At 34.6% G+C, this 15,455-nt stretch overlaps 2 protein-coding genes across 2 annotated transcripts; both read left to right on the forward strand.

Moving 5' to 3' along the window:
* Positions 1 to 641: 641 nt before the first annotated feature.
* On the forward strand, positions 642 to 4,872 carry LOC142521004 (ran-binding protein M homolog). Its single transcript, XM_075624184.1, has 10 exons — positions 642 to 1,064; positions 1,458 to 1,604; positions 1,765 to 1,851; positions 1,940 to 1,985; positions 2,392 to 2,468; positions 2,719 to 2,869; positions 3,136 to 3,204; positions 3,638 to 3,697; positions 4,116 to 4,202; positions 4,422 to 4,872. The coding sequence occupies exons 1-10, from the start codon at positions 706 to 708 to the stop codon at positions 4,692 to 4,694; spliced, it is 1,356 nt and encodes a 451-aa protein (XP_075480299.1). The 5' UTR covers positions 642 to 705; the 3' UTR covers positions 4,695 to 4,872.
* A 1,224-nt stretch (positions 4,873 to 6,096) lies between these two features.
* LOC142520666 (O-fucosyltransferase 9-like) lies at positions 6,097 to 11,827 on the forward strand. Its single transcript, XM_075623751.1, is given in 11 exon segments — positions 6,097 to 6,947; positions 7,576 to 7,645; positions 8,260 to 8,336; positions 9,497 to 9,585; positions 9,772 to 9,969; positions 10,274 to 10,406; positions 10,408 to 10,479; positions 10,573 to 10,740; positions 11,130 to 11,297; positions 11,381 to 11,571; positions 11,655 to 11,827. Coding segments are annotated over 11 exon segments (1,785 nt in total). The 5' UTR covers positions 6,097 to 6,500; the 3' UTR covers position 11,827.
* Positions 11,828 to 15,455: the final 3,628 nt, after the last annotated feature.

Genomic DNA, 15,455 nt, shown 5'->3' on the forward strand with positions numbered 1-15,455 from the left:
TTATTTTATTAAATACTTGTAAATATTGATTTTTTAATATATTATATTTGTGTTTATGATTTATCTATCGAGATATATTTGTGCTAATTAAGAAATCTAGTGTATTACAAAGAGTATGATATATACATATTTATCATAATATAATTTTTTTTAAAATTTATTAACAACATAACCTTGAAAATAAAAATGCGAACTAATTAAATTTAATAACCGACTTAAAAACAATTTATGTTAAGTGTAAAACTAACATTTTGCTGGAACGTTTACCAATTAAGTTATTTAAAATATTTTGTATATTTATTTATAAATTTATCAATAATTTTTTTACCAAAATGATTTTTGATAGTTAGAAATATAAAATATAATCTTCCATATATCAAAGTTTACATTACATTATTTTATTTTACTCAAAAACATATAAAATAATATTGTCCATTTTTTAATATCTTTCTCAAAATCATTCTTTAATTGAAGTAAAATAATATTTTTTTATGTAAAATAAAAATGTTTTTTAATACTAATTTAGATCCTAAAATTTATATAAAAAATAATTTCCACACATTTTGAGGTGAAGATAACTGATTGTAGTCGTTAAAAACAACTGTTTAAATTCTTCTTTCTCTACTTCCACCCCCATTTTCTTGAAATCTCAAGTGAGAAAGTTTCCAATCTACTGTGAATCTTGATTCTTGAATTTCCGATCAAATGTCCAAAGCCATGGAAGAACTAACGGCCTCCTACTTCCTTCGGGCTTGGAACGACGCTTCCAGGTTCTCAAAAACCAATGATGGAACTGAACTGGAGCGCGAGAGCTCCCCACAGGCGTTGGACACTGAGAACAGTTCCCGAGGTTTCGCTTTGGTTGGGCCCGACAGGCTCTCGGCTTCATACCCGCATGTGAGTAAACACATGCACGACGTGGGGATCGTGCAGGCGGATCGTGCCGCGCCATGGAAGCGGCTGGTTTATTATTTCGAGATTTCCGTGAAGAATGCGGGAGCTGTGGCACGAGTGTCCGTCGGATTTACAAGTTCTACATCTACCAACTCCCGCCATCATCCGGGGTATGCGTATTATTTCACTCTTTATACTGGGACATATATGCGAGGAATTGTTCACACCGTGTTTCGACTACTTGAAATTTTTCCAAAAAATGGGATTTATTTGTTCGACGGAGATGTCTTGAGCGTTTTTTTTTTTTTTTTTGTGTTGGACGTTGAATGAACAATTTATAACCTCAACTTTGTGCTGTTTACATTGGTTCGGAAGAGTGGGCCATTTGAATTATGAAGTTCACGAACATGATATTGCTTTTCAAGATCAAGCAGAGAAATAAATCAATAAGAATTAAGAATCAAATAAACAAGATGAATTGAGGTCAATCATAATATGAATGTTTCTGTTAATTGCAATTGTCGGTTCCAGTTCTTCTGAATTTATGTTTTTCTGTCTGGCAGCTGGGAACCAGATAGTTGTGGATATTATGGATTGAATGGAATGATTTACCGAGGATGGGGAGAGGGAGAGGCATTTGGCCCGACCATATCAATTGGTGATACAGTGGGTTGTGGTGTTAACTATGGTACAAACCAATTCTTTTTCACGTAAGTCAACAGATATCCTCTTCGGAATCATCATTCAAGTTGAAAGTTCTGCAGTCTTTTAGAATAATTTGTTGCATGCGACAGTTGTCCATTGGTATTCATTTGATTACATGTGGTTCCTGTGATAAAATAATTTCAATGATGTTTACCTTCTTAACAGGAAAAATGGAGTTCTGATTGGAAGTGTGTGGAAGAATTGGTACGGTCCCCTGTTTCCGACAATTGGTCTTCAAACCGAGAATGAAGAGTATGGATCATATTCATGTGAACTTCCTATGTTGTTTCGAACCCATACTTTGGGTTGACAGGCTAATTTTTTTACCTATATATGACAGGGTGACTGTAAACTTTGGAAAGACGCCATTTCTTTTTGATATAAAAGTAAGATTTGGTTTCATTATATTCTCTGCTTTAATCATGCTAAACTTGTTCATGTTTTATTTTCTGATTTGTGAGAACGCATCCATACATTTGCAAACATTGTCTACATGATCACCAACTATAGGATCAGTATCAGTATTTAGGTCTCATGATCACCAACTATAGGATCACCAACTATAGGATACTTCTGAGTGAGTTTTCGTTGCTTGAACAGTTTATACTTTCGTTATGCTGAAAGAGGTTTCATTTGAAGCTTGATTTCGATTGTGCATCTTCTTGCAGGAAACTTATTCTCTTCAATTATTTTCTATAAAAGAACTTTTTGTGGAATGATGAGGACTCTGTTAATATCTAGTGTGGTACTCAATTCATTGGTCTCTAATGGTCTATTTTATTTATGAATCAGGCATATAAAGCAGATCATCGAGCAAGATTACAGAAGAATTTTGATGTAATGGAAATAGCTCGTGGTGATGGTTTTCGGTTAGTAATTAACATTAAAACAGACAATTATGGACATGAGATTCCAAATTTGTAAATGTCCATCTCTCTCTCTGTCGGATTTTTTTCCCATCAGCTCACCAGAAATAATTGTATTCTTGTCATACTTACTTGAACTTTTACTTGAGCTAAGAGATCATTCTTTTAAAGATAAAACTGACGTTGGATATAATGAATCGTGATAACCAGCTTCTGTTCATTGATTAATACTGTTGGCATTTTTGTTTTCCAGAATGGTTCGATCATATTTACAGCACTATGGCTATGAAGAAACACTTCGGTTATTTGACACAGATGCAGAAACTAAGGCTTTGGTACAAGAAAATGGGTCCAATGAGGAAGACGGCAACTATGCATTGAGTCAAAGGAAGATGATTCGTCAGGTATGAGCTAAAGCTTATAATATACTGCTAAAAGTGCTGTGAAGTGTTTATGAAATCATAATGAATTATATACGATCACCTTTTGTATAATTATACATAGTATTCTGTAGCATTATGTGTTTCCCTCTGTGACGTGGTTGTTGGCCTTAACTTCACCAGTGAGTTCGTCCAATGGTTATGAGGGCGAGACAGCGATGCATTCCTTCAGAATTATGTCTTTGCATTAAGAATGTTGATTTATATTGACCTTTTTCTTGTTAATGTAGATGATAATGTGTGGCCAGGTTGACAACGCCATAACTGTACTTGAGGAATTGTTTCCTCAAATTATGAAGGTAGATACCGTCATGCTTGTATTCTGTAGACTTATTATTCATCTATTTCAATTTCAAATACTGTTGTTTCTGTTATCATTCTCTAGCAGCCACCTTGATTTGATCTCTTACCGAGATCTGATGTGACCAAGATAAGAGATCAAATCAAGCTTTCATCAGTTGTCGCAATTTTCGTTTCTAATTTTGCTCCTTGGTATGGCAAATACTTTCAGAAATAGATAGAATTTGACAAAAAAAATTATCAACCCTGAATGATCTTTGTGTCGATCTTTTGTGATGGTTTGCGCGATATATGTCTGTTAAAGTTACATATTCTTACAAGTTCTTCCTTTTAATCCAGATAGTTCTCTTGAGACCATCTCTAATTGAACTGATGTCATATCATGTTAAGGACTTATGTATCCTGTTTTTCACGATTTTACTCTTTCTGCAGAACGATCTTTCACCAATTCGCTTTTTTCTACATTCTCAAAAGTTCATCGAGCTTGTCCGGGTAAAGATCCTTTTCTAGATCTATCCGTGGGTGATAAAATTTAGTTTTACTACACCCTGTGATAAAATTTAGTTTTACTACACCCTATAAATATTATATGTACACAAAACACCTAATATGAATGCTAATTCTATTATTTATTTTTGACATCTTGGAATCTTGGGTTAAGAACATTTTATTTTAGGCCATCAATAAATTAGGCTTGTTATTCAAGGTTTTGTTTTATACTGTATGATAAAAAGATATTGTCCAAACAGTGAGCCAATACCCTAGTCTTGATTAGCCCTTTTTGCCACTCACCTGATTCAAATGCTTTATGCACGATACGGTTGTTAATAAAAATATTAGTCTTTACATCCGATGATTGAAATTTTTTTCTGAAAATCTTATCATTTTAACTGTTGATCCCTTGCATCAGGATGACAAGCTATCAGAAGCTCTTATTTTGAGTAGAAATGAGTTCGATAAGTTCAGGAGCGTGTTAAAGGTGGAAGATCAAGTTCAGGTAGACTTGTTTACAGTTACAATCTAGGAATTGTTGTGTTGCGCATAAACTGCTTTCATGACCGTGTTCCTTGCAAGCTTGCATGTTTCTAAGTGAAACAATTATATGTAGGTTTGCCTTTCAGTGGAAGTGTGTAACATAAGTTTGGACTTGTGGTGTTTGGATTTTGAGCACCGACATAATATGCGACTATAACCAATCGATTTCCATTCCTGGCAGGATTGTGCTTCCTTGCTGGCTTATAAACTACCACATGAGTCCTGTGTTGGATATCTTCTTGAAGAATCTCATCGGGAGCTGGTGGCTGATTTAGTCAATGCAACAATTTTGTCCACAAATCCAAACATGGAGGATGAAGAATTTTGCACGCAATCGTCTCTGGAGAGACTAATAAGACAGCTCACTTCTTGTTTTTCAGAGCGTAGGGCCTTGAATATGTATCGGGTTGAGTGTTTTGATCTGCGCAGAATCCTGAAGAGTCATAAGAAATAATTCCTGTTTTTTTGCAGCAGAGGAATTCATTGCATTAGACACAGTTTTATTTTGTTTACATGCACATAGCACGGCAAGAATCGATGCACAAGTCAAATGAAGAGGGTTGTACTTGTTAAGGGACTTGGTTTTCTTTAGACATTGTGAGATTGCTGGTATTCTGATTGTACAGTTTGTCGTTCTTCCGTGTATAAATTCGAACATCGCTATCATTCATTCATTCATCATCTTCTGTCTGGCCCTTTTATTCTCTGTCATGTTTTCTGGTTTTGATGAATTGAAATTGATTGTTTTATATTATTGACAGCCGTAAAAATCATTTTTAGAAATTTCTAATACAGAAGTCTTAGCATCATGGACTGGATAGGGCATTGAGACACAAGGAATGTTCTGACACTTAATTGGAATTACCAGAATTTTTGGGGTGGGACGAGGTAAAAACAGGGTCTTTGCTTTCTAATTTCTGCCGGAGGCAAAGAGGTGTTAATTAAAGCCGTAGCTCATGCTATTTCGACATATGCGATGAACATCTTTAAACTTCCCCTCAAATTGTGCTCTTCGATTCCTCGAGCCAATCTTATGGCGCGATGTTCTACAAACTAGTGATCATATTCTGTGGCACGTTGTAAACTCCTTTCGGTTTTCTTCTGCTATTTGGCTGGATTTACGACAGTTTGCACATGGCCGATTTCGAGATTTTTTGGCTGGAAGGTGGCACATAATTTTCTCACACAGCGCGCCAATCGTCAACTTACTACTCACTGTAGCCACTATATTACTCTTCCACACTGATAGGAATGATAAAAATAAATGTGCTGTTGGTGTTGTGGGGAGTGTTGATCATGGCATTGGGGAGGGAATCCTTGCTGCTTGTCATTCACCACTTGGTCATTGAAGCAGATACATGCACTTAACAAGCCTACTCCTCTAGCTTTTTAGAAGCCCAGTTGGTGGAGTTTATCTCCCAAGCATGTCGGCAGAAACTCGAAGAAAAGATCATATACGAATTTTTGGGACAACGTACGTTAACTAGAAGCTATTATTTTAGGACGTCGGCGTATTTGACTTGTGGCATTTAATCCTAAACATGACTTCAATTGATGGAATACAAATAAAAGGAGAAAAGACCCACTTATCAATGCGTGTCCTTGAAATCAGTGGTCCTTTTTAAAAAAAATAAATGGGTAGTTTTCATTTCATTAGAGACAACGATGGATCCAAGATCATTTTGACTGTATTGATTAACTAATAATAATACACATTTCCATTCTATTCTAGAAAAAAAGATGGCAGATTTTCTCAAATCGTATAGTATTTTTTGGGTGTAGTAATTTATGAGAAAAAAGACATTTCTTAACTTTGTTTGATCAATATAATAACAAAGAAAACTTAACTTCAGCATTAATTCTGATTCCTTAACTGTAAGCGTATTATCTTTCCATATGCGTAGCCAGCCTCTTTCAACTTCTCCACTACCCCCACCCTCCATTAATGTCTTCATATGTCCCCTGTTTCTAGCCACCACGCGCTTCCCTCTTCCACTGCCGCGCTGCCGTGTCATATTGCAGTTGAGTGGCGGAGAAACTACGCTACGCTGCGGATGTGGAAGTGAACGCAAGACTCGTTTTTTGGCAGGTTCTGGTACTGACTATTCACTTTCAAGTTGACAATTTCACTTGGAAAAAGTGAGTCTTTTTCTACTCTGACACCAAAGATCCGAGCTTTAAGTCGGTGGCTCTGCTCCATTCTTAATTTTACTGGAAACCCACTTTTTCTTACTGAAATAAGTAGAGGATCTCGAGAATTATGCATGGGTTAAGCCGACTGAGCAACGGGACGAGTTCTTTGTCCCCGCCTTCTTCTCCCCGCCACCGTCACAGCCGTGGAAAGCCCGCCGCCACAGATTCCGGTAGCTGCGGCGGTGGAGGGGGCAGCTTCCGTAGTGGTGGCGGTAGTGGCGGTGGCGGTGGTGGTGGAAAGGAGGAGTTGAAGAGTGTTGCGGAGAGGTTCGGATATTTAATGATTTCAATAATGTACAGGCGGAGACGCATGCTGTTGTTTGCTCCTTTGTTTTATATATCCGGGATGCTTATGTATATGGGTACCTTGGGATTTGATGTTGTGAATAATAATTCTAGTAGTAGTAGAGGACATGGTGATCTAGTGGGGCCTGGATCTGTTTACAGGAGCCCTGAGGTCTTTGAGAAACTCTGGCCCTTGATGGAGGCTGAGAGCAATAAAAGCTCAAATATGGTAATTTGCTTGTTTACATTGTGTTTCTTTCCCCATTTGTTGTGATATTGTATTGATTCCTTGGTATCTGTTGCCTAATTTTGAAGAATTTAGCGCCAACTCTCTTGATCTATTGGATTTTTGTATCTCATTTTGGTAGAAATTGAAATGCATGAGAAATTTAAGTTCTTTTTTCTTTATTTTTGTGAAAGTAGAGTTTCCTAGAGAAGGCATGGTAGCGTTTTGATCAGTAATCAGTGGATGTAGACTTGTTACTCCTCGGATATCAATACTGCTCAGGCTTGGATACTGGTGTGAAAGAATGTGCCTGTCACAATTTAGTAGATAACAATTTCGTCAAAACAAAGTATTTGTGTTGGGACAGATTACTATATTATCGTGCACTTTCATCTGTGGTTGGGTTAACCAGTCACACACATGGTCGATTTTGATTACTTAATCATCAGTTTAGAAAGGGGTGAACTTTTTTAAATGTTTAGTTCTTCCCTGTCTTGTTTGAGAATTTCGTGCTCATATGCATCCATAATGAAGTTTCATCTCTGGATGAATATAAAGTGCTGACTCTAATATTCACTGGATGAATTTAACTTGCTGACTCTAAATATTCACGGATGAAAACAATATTCAGTTAATGAACGTATGGAATCCCAAGCTGCGTCAGTGGAAGCCTTGTCTTGGGCAGACTGTTTCTCAGTCAGGTTTGTTATAGGATTACTTGTTTATTTATTTTATAAGAAGATCTCTCATTAGCAAACATCACACGTCCTATCAGATCCAAGTGTTTTTGAAAATTCGCAATTGTTGGTATACCTTGGCATTTGAAACTGCAAGTTAATCCATATGTGTGTTTATGCTTCTTCTTTTCTTGGTTTCTTTCTGAAGACTGAAGTAAATGCCGCAGGCCCCCCAACAGTCCTACACCCTTTCCTTTTTATAATGTATATGCACATATGATTAATTCTATACCCACATCAATGCTATTATTTAGATATGATTTTCAATATCGATGTTTGCCAGACACTTCTAACTGTGGAAATTTATTTCTTTTCACTTAAATTAATGTGTTTTACTAGTAAAATCAAGCAAAGTGCTGGAAGATGTGGCAGCTTGAAAATCCTGTATATTCTTTTGTATCATTATTACCTCTTAGTCTTTTCCTAAAGTACAAGTATCTTTTTTCCTTCATTTGGAGTGTATTGGAAACTTTGAGGTTAGGTATTCAATAGTGTTAGTTTTAAGTTACTTGCAGAACAGACAGTTTGTCTTCTTACCTACTCAACTGATGTCATGCTTATCACTTCTGTGTTTCTAGACTTCTCAGAATTGCCGAAGTCAAATGGTTTCCTGATAATTGAAGCAAATGGCGGGTTAAACCAACAAAGATTATCGGTATGTCTTTTTCATTGAACGTATGTCTGAACTCTAAAGTGCATCAAAACTTGAAAATAAGTTTCTTTCAGAGTCACTTGGTTGGCTTGCATTTAAAAACTTTATTAAAGGATCATATCCTATGATTACAATATGTGGAAAATGTCAGTCATATAATTATTTTGGCAATGGATTTTCTAAGTTGATGTGTGACAATTCAACAACAGATCTATGCTATATACTTGTATCGTTTGGCTTGTGATGTATGCATATATATATTAAAATATTTTGATGTTAAGTAATTGTCATGTAAAAAATTTAGAGATTATAGTAAAATTATTTACTTTTGAGATGATTTTTCATAATGACAAAGATCAAAAGTTATATTTACTTATTTATAGGTATAATCTCTTATGATTTTATCGAATATAATTTCTCATAATTAACATTTAAAATACTAACTATATTTTTTACAATAATGAATATTCTGATGTTGAAAATTTGTTCACTTTTAATCTCATACCTATTTCTATTTTGACGATTTTATTAGATTTTACATTTACACATAAAATCTGACTATATTTATGTAAATATAATTGCAAATAAAGATTCTATTTTGATTGAAAGGAATTTTCTACCTTTATATTGTCAAATTCACCTTAAATTAACTATTTTAATTTTGAGTATGCAATATATATCATCTAATTTTTTTATAGCAATCTCTAAAATAAAAGAAGAAAAAAGTTGAAAAATTAGTTATTAGGAATGGGGAGAGAATAAGAGGAAGATGAAATATTGACGAAAAAAATATTATGATTATTTCAAGTATCAATCATTACTCACCGATACCTTTTCAAGAAAAAAGATAAACAAAATAATATAACGTATTAATGAACATGGTATTTCTAAATCTGATTTTTTTAAAGATTATCAGATTTACTGCTTCTTTTCCTATATGAACATTAATAATATTTGATTCACTTAAGCTTTCAAATATTCGTTACAGAAACAAGTGGGGGTTTTGGTATGTCATCTTCAAAGATTTTGAAAATGTCATCAAATATATATCCCGCTAAGGTGAAGAGTCCTGGTATCATGCTAAAGAGGCATATTGGTTGCAAAGAGAGATGTATTTGTGAGTGCAAAGTTGGTGAAATGATTTGTTTTCTTTTTTAATACAGATATGTGATGCGGTGGCCGTGGCGGGCCTGCTAAATGCCACTCTTGTCATTCCCATATTTCATTTAAATAGTGTTTGGCGAGATTCCAGGTGATGTAAGATGATTCTTTTAACATTTGTCATTTGTTTTTTATGCTCACAAATATCCTATTCTTCTGTACTGGTTATGGCATTCTCATCCATCCTATAGCCAATGGGATCCTCTCTTTTTTCTTAAACAGTCCATCAATATTTGAATGCATTTTAAAATATTTTGTTTTCTCTTATATATTGCAGCAATTTTGGAGAAATATTTGACGAGGAGTTCTTCATATATGCTCTCAGAAATCATGTTAATGTTGTTAGAGAGCTACCGGAAGATGTGCTCCAGTTATTTAATAATAATATAAGCAACATAGTGAATTTGAGAATTAAAGCGTGGTCAAGCCCCTCCCACTATCTTCAGAAGGTTCTGCCAAAGCTTCTGGAGTTGAAGTATTGATCTCTCACCTTTTGTACTGTGATCACTCTTTCGTTTTTGTTTCAAATAATAACAAGCGATTTGGTCTAATTCGTGACTCAAATCTTGTGTGATAAAAATGAAATTGTCCAAAGCCCATTTCCTGAGTGATTTTAAATGTTGTAGTACTTACGATCTTTGCATTTTTACAATGCTTCAGTTACACAAAAATAACATATGAGATGATAACATGATACTCATTCGGTATGGTATATGTATAAGCACAAAAAACTACATTCTTGGAAAAATAACCTGCTGCTTTTAATGGTTATGGGGCAGGGCTGTCCGAATAGCACCATTCTCTAACAGACTAGCCCATTCAGTTCCTCCATCAATACAAAGCATCCGATGCCTGTGCAATTTTGAAGCACTTCGGTTTTCAGAACCCATACGGATGTTAGCTGCAAATATAGGTTGATCGGATGGTTAAAAATAGCTCCAAAACTGGAGGAAAATACATTTCAGTACATCTCCGATTCGAAGAGGTACCATGGTTTTAGTTGTTTTTTGTTAAATTGATTATGGCTTTTTGTGGTGTGAATTGCAGTTTGCTTGAACTACAAAGCCTCATCTTTCAGGACATGGTTGCATTTTCATGCTGCATTTATGATGGCGGTGAAGAAGAGAAGCACGAGATGGATATTGTTCGGGAACGAAGTTGGAGAGGAAAATTTCGGAGAAGAGGCCGAGTAATAAGACCAGGTGCCAACCGAGTAGATGGGAAGTGCCCTTTAACTCCACTAGAAGTATGATCCAAATTGCCTATTTTTCCTCCTACCTCAGTTCTTGTGTTGGTGTAAGAGCATTCCTGTGAAACGTTAGAACTTGTCATTGCATTCTCCTTTTTCAGTTAGAAATCAAAATTATATAAAGAAATCAAATGAATGATTTATCTTTGATACGATTTAATTGTGATTTTGTAATAGGAGAGATTTTCTATTAAATTTATCCCAATCTTTTTCTAACTACACAAACAGATGATGATTGTAATCTAAACAAAAGAGATTAGTAATAGTTTTAGCATAGAGGCATATGTTGTGAATGGTAGGTCTTCATGATCGAATACGTAATAATGTGTTATGTTGTATTCATGTATTTCTACTACTTAAATTCAATGGTTTACTCTATTCTTTAGGTCGGAATGATGCTCAGGGGCATGGGATTCGATAACAACACCTCTCTTTTTGTTGCCGCGGGTAAAATTTACAAAGTGGAGAAGTATATGACCCCCCTTAAACAGATGTTTCCATTTCTGGAAACAAAAGAAACTCTAGCCTCCCCAGAAGAACTTAGTCCATTTATGGTATGGTTCAGTACCTATAACTATATGCAAAGTTACTGTTCTTGTTCTCAAGGGGTCGAAACCAACAGAATCTTGTTATTCAGGGTCATTCATCAAGACTGGCTGCTCTTGATTATACCGTTTGCCTCCACAGTGAAGTTTTTGTCACAACCCAGGGTGGTAATTTTCCCCATTTCTTGGTAGGGCACAGACGTTATTTTTACGAAGGACACGCCAAAACCTTAAAACCTGATAAGAGAAAGCTAGCCCAATTATTTGATAGCCCGAATATCAGGTAACATGTACACATATTGTTTATCGCAGATGTCAGTTTCAAACTGAGTATCGCTAGCTTTCTTATATAGAATATATACGCAGATGGCGAGATTTTAGACGGCAGTTGCAGGATATGCTTCATCACAGTGACATGAAAGGAAGCGAGCTGAGAAAGTTCGGTAACTCCCTCTACATGCATCCCATGCCAGACTGCATGTGTAAAAAAGCAGACACTAAAAGCGACGTGGGATTGGGAAACTCAACCAAGTTATAACTTCGAAGTACACAAGTTTTTGGTTGTTCACAGGGTTCCTATAGATATAATATTCATGCAGCATTCGATTCTATTATTATAAGTATTCAATTTTTTCTTTTTTGAAGTTGATAATATACATACACACACAACAATTGTTTCAAACAAAAGCCATATATTCATTAGTTTTCTTATCTTTTCTTTTTTATATGTTTTGTTTTCCCTGTTCATTTCTTTATCTCAGCTACTTATTTGGTGTTACGGCAGACAATTGTAAGTTGTAAATAAGATACTGAATACTAGCCAACCTATATTACCTGCAATTTAATATACTTGAATTTGATTGTTTTAGTGTGAAAAGTTTAAAAAAAGAAGTGGGGTAAATTATTCTCCACATCTGGCCTACCAAAATTTAAATACTGTGCTTCATAACAAGTGCTACAACACCATAACCATCCTTTTCAGTCAATGTGTATATCTGCTAGTACTCGGGATTAAGGTTTCAGAATATTCATAGCTTGTTCCACTTTAGATGGCTAGCTTGAACAAAATGAACCAATCTTGAAGCTCGGAAATCAGCCACTATTTCTGTAAAGTATCGTCCAAAAGAGTGTAGCTGAGGCAATGTTCAAGAGGCTTATTTCTGGTGATATATGTGTTCAGAAAGGATGACACCATTGTCCGTGTTTCTACAGAAACAGCAACGGAACTCGACTACATTCTGTGGTTGGTTTTACTTCATTGATGAATATCTGAGTGGATTTCTTGATGGCAATTATTTTGCTATGGTGGTTTCAATCTGGTTACAAGTGATCATGCAGTTCGGCTTTGCGCCTTTGCCATGTGAAAGTTTTTGAAAGTCTTGAAGAGCATAATGCTGGCCACTTGTATGAACCGAGTTTGCAGCGTGTTGAATACTTCGGGAGTTTAGAGGATTGATGGACAAATAAATGTGAATCTTTATATACATGCATACACAGGACCGTAGAAAGCAAATGCGTATTGCCGACAAAAAAAAAAATTAAAAAAATTTCACATTTCTACATTCATCTTTATCATCATCCTTGAGACAAACATTTTAGCACGCCTTCAAAATTAGACATGTTTTAGCTCGTGAAATAAGATGATAAATGATCTATGTGTTGAGTAAAAGATGTACAATGCATCTATAGGTATTTTGTCTAACTTAAACGCTTTTCTCCTGTATATCGTGTTTTTCTTTTCACTATAGACTAGATTCAGGTTCCAAGGGAGATCGATGAGGCTCCCAGTAATCCAAAATGGAAGGCTGCAGTTTATGATGAAATCAGAGCGCTAGAGAAGAATAACACATGTCGACTCAACATTGTTCGAGTTCTATTGTCCATTGGAGCCAACCTAGACCGACCTTTGTATAAAATTGATGTTAAGAATGCATTTATCAATGGTGACATTAAAAAAGAAGTATACATGAACATTTATGTCTTTAAATCAACAGGTACGACTAATAAGGTGTGCATATTGAGAAAGTCACTCCATGGGCTCAACAATCACCTAGATCCAGATTCCATCGATTTATCAATATGTTGAAGAAACATTGCTACACTCAATATTAATCAGATTACACGTTATTTGTAAAACATTATAAAGAAGGTAAGATTGCAACCATTATAGTGTATGCGCATGAGATTGTACTTACATGAAATCATACATACGAAATAGCCCGTGTGAACTCATACTCTCGAAAGAATTTGAAATGAAAGACATTGATTAAATTTTTTTTGGAATGAAAGTGGCAAGATCATCTCCGAGTATCTCAATTTCACAATGAAATATGTTATTGACTTACTGAATGAAACTAGTATTTTATGGTGCAAGCCTGTAGATACTCCAATGGATCCAAACATCAAGATATATATGAAAAAAGAGAGTCCTCCAGTTGATAAGTGGAGATATCATAGACTAGTAGGAAAACTTATATACCTAGCACATACATGACCGAATATTGTATTTGTGATTAATGTTATCAGTCAATTCATGAATACATCGACTGAAGAACACTTGGATGCTGCATATCGGGTGTTGAGATATCTAAAAGTGACCTCTGGCAAAGGACTATTCTTTAGGAGATCATCTATGTGATAAATCAAAGTGTATAGTTATGCTGATTGGGCTGAATCTCCTACAGACAGACGTTCCACATCAGGATATTGCACATTTGTATTATGGAACTTGGTGAAATGGCGGAGCAAGAAGCAACCTGCAATAGCTCGTAGCAGTGCTGAAGCAGAGTTTCGAGCATTGTCTAACGGAATTTGTGAAGAAATATGGCTCAAGAGACTTCTTGATGAATTAAAGGTGGAAGATGATCATCATATAGAAGTTCCGTTAGATAGTCAAGCTGTTCAATTTATATGACTCAACTTGAAGGAGAAAGTATTGGATTATTATATATAAGTAGATAAGATAGTAATTTATCTTTATTTGTATTTTAGACTCTTTTAGATTAAGATATTTAGAATTCTTCTATATTAGGATATCTTCTGATTATTTCTTATTTAAATATTTTGTATAATAATATGTTTGTTAATTCAATGAAAAACTTTTTTTTCCTCCCAAGCTGGATAATTAAAAAACTAAAATATGATATAAATATGATTATTTAAATATATATATATATAATATGATGATTTTAAAATTCAAATCTTTAATGATAAATGCATTTGTTTACGTGTCTATGCATGGAATTACTCAAAATTAAAGTAATAAAAAATATTTGAAAAAAAGTCTCTTGTATTCATCTCGCAGAGTTGACATATCCAAACATGGCTAACCACTTGACATAAATAAAAACAAAATGTCTCCATTGATTTTGTTGTTCAACAATTACCAAATCACCAATTCATGTCGGACCATAGATTGTCATAATGGAATGCGAATCATGTTTGCATTATATAAACACTTGAATAAATATTTAATTATGATAATATTTATTTATTTTTTCCGGCCAAGTAAAGATTTTAATACATTTGTAAATGAAATTAACATTTTTGTAATAATATTGCATAAAATATTGTTTATTTTTTTCCGAATTTTAAAATCTGACCCCCCCTCGTCCTGCTGGATCCACTCCATGAGAACTTATTTTCTTGGTCTTAATTTACGCTAAAAAAGAATTTACTTTAATTTATTGTCTCTTGGATGTGGAAAAGGTTGGAACTTTTCGATTTTCATAGTCTTTTACACGTTTCCCAATTATGTATTTGAAAGAGAAAACTGATAATGTACAATCAATTTTGTACAATCAATTTTTACGACACAATCTCATGATAAATTCAATGCAAAATCTCAACGAAATAATAGTAAAATCTTGTGATATAATAAAAAAATCTCTCGATAAATTTTTGTAAATATCGATATTTTGGTTGTAACTTTATATATAGATATAAATTTCCTACCAACTTAAATCCTCCTGATGCAGGCAAATAGGAGATTGTCTGGGGCCACCTTCTTCCATCATTTTCAACCGTGGACAAAATTATTATTATTATTATTTTTATTTTTATATATATCACCAAAATATACGAATTGCAACTTGCAAATAGGAGATTGTCTGGGATTATCATGTCTTGTAAGTTCAAACCAGCCAAATGGCATGACTTAGTGAAGAA

This window comes from Primulina tabacum, chromosome 12 (assembly GCF_025594145.1).
Source record: "Primulina tabacum isolate GXHZ01 chromosome 12, ASM2559414v2, whole genome shotgun sequence".
Taxonomy (NCBI): domain Eukaryota; kingdom Viridiplantae; phylum Streptophyta; class Magnoliopsida; order Lamiales; family Gesneriaceae; genus Primulina; species Primulina tabacum.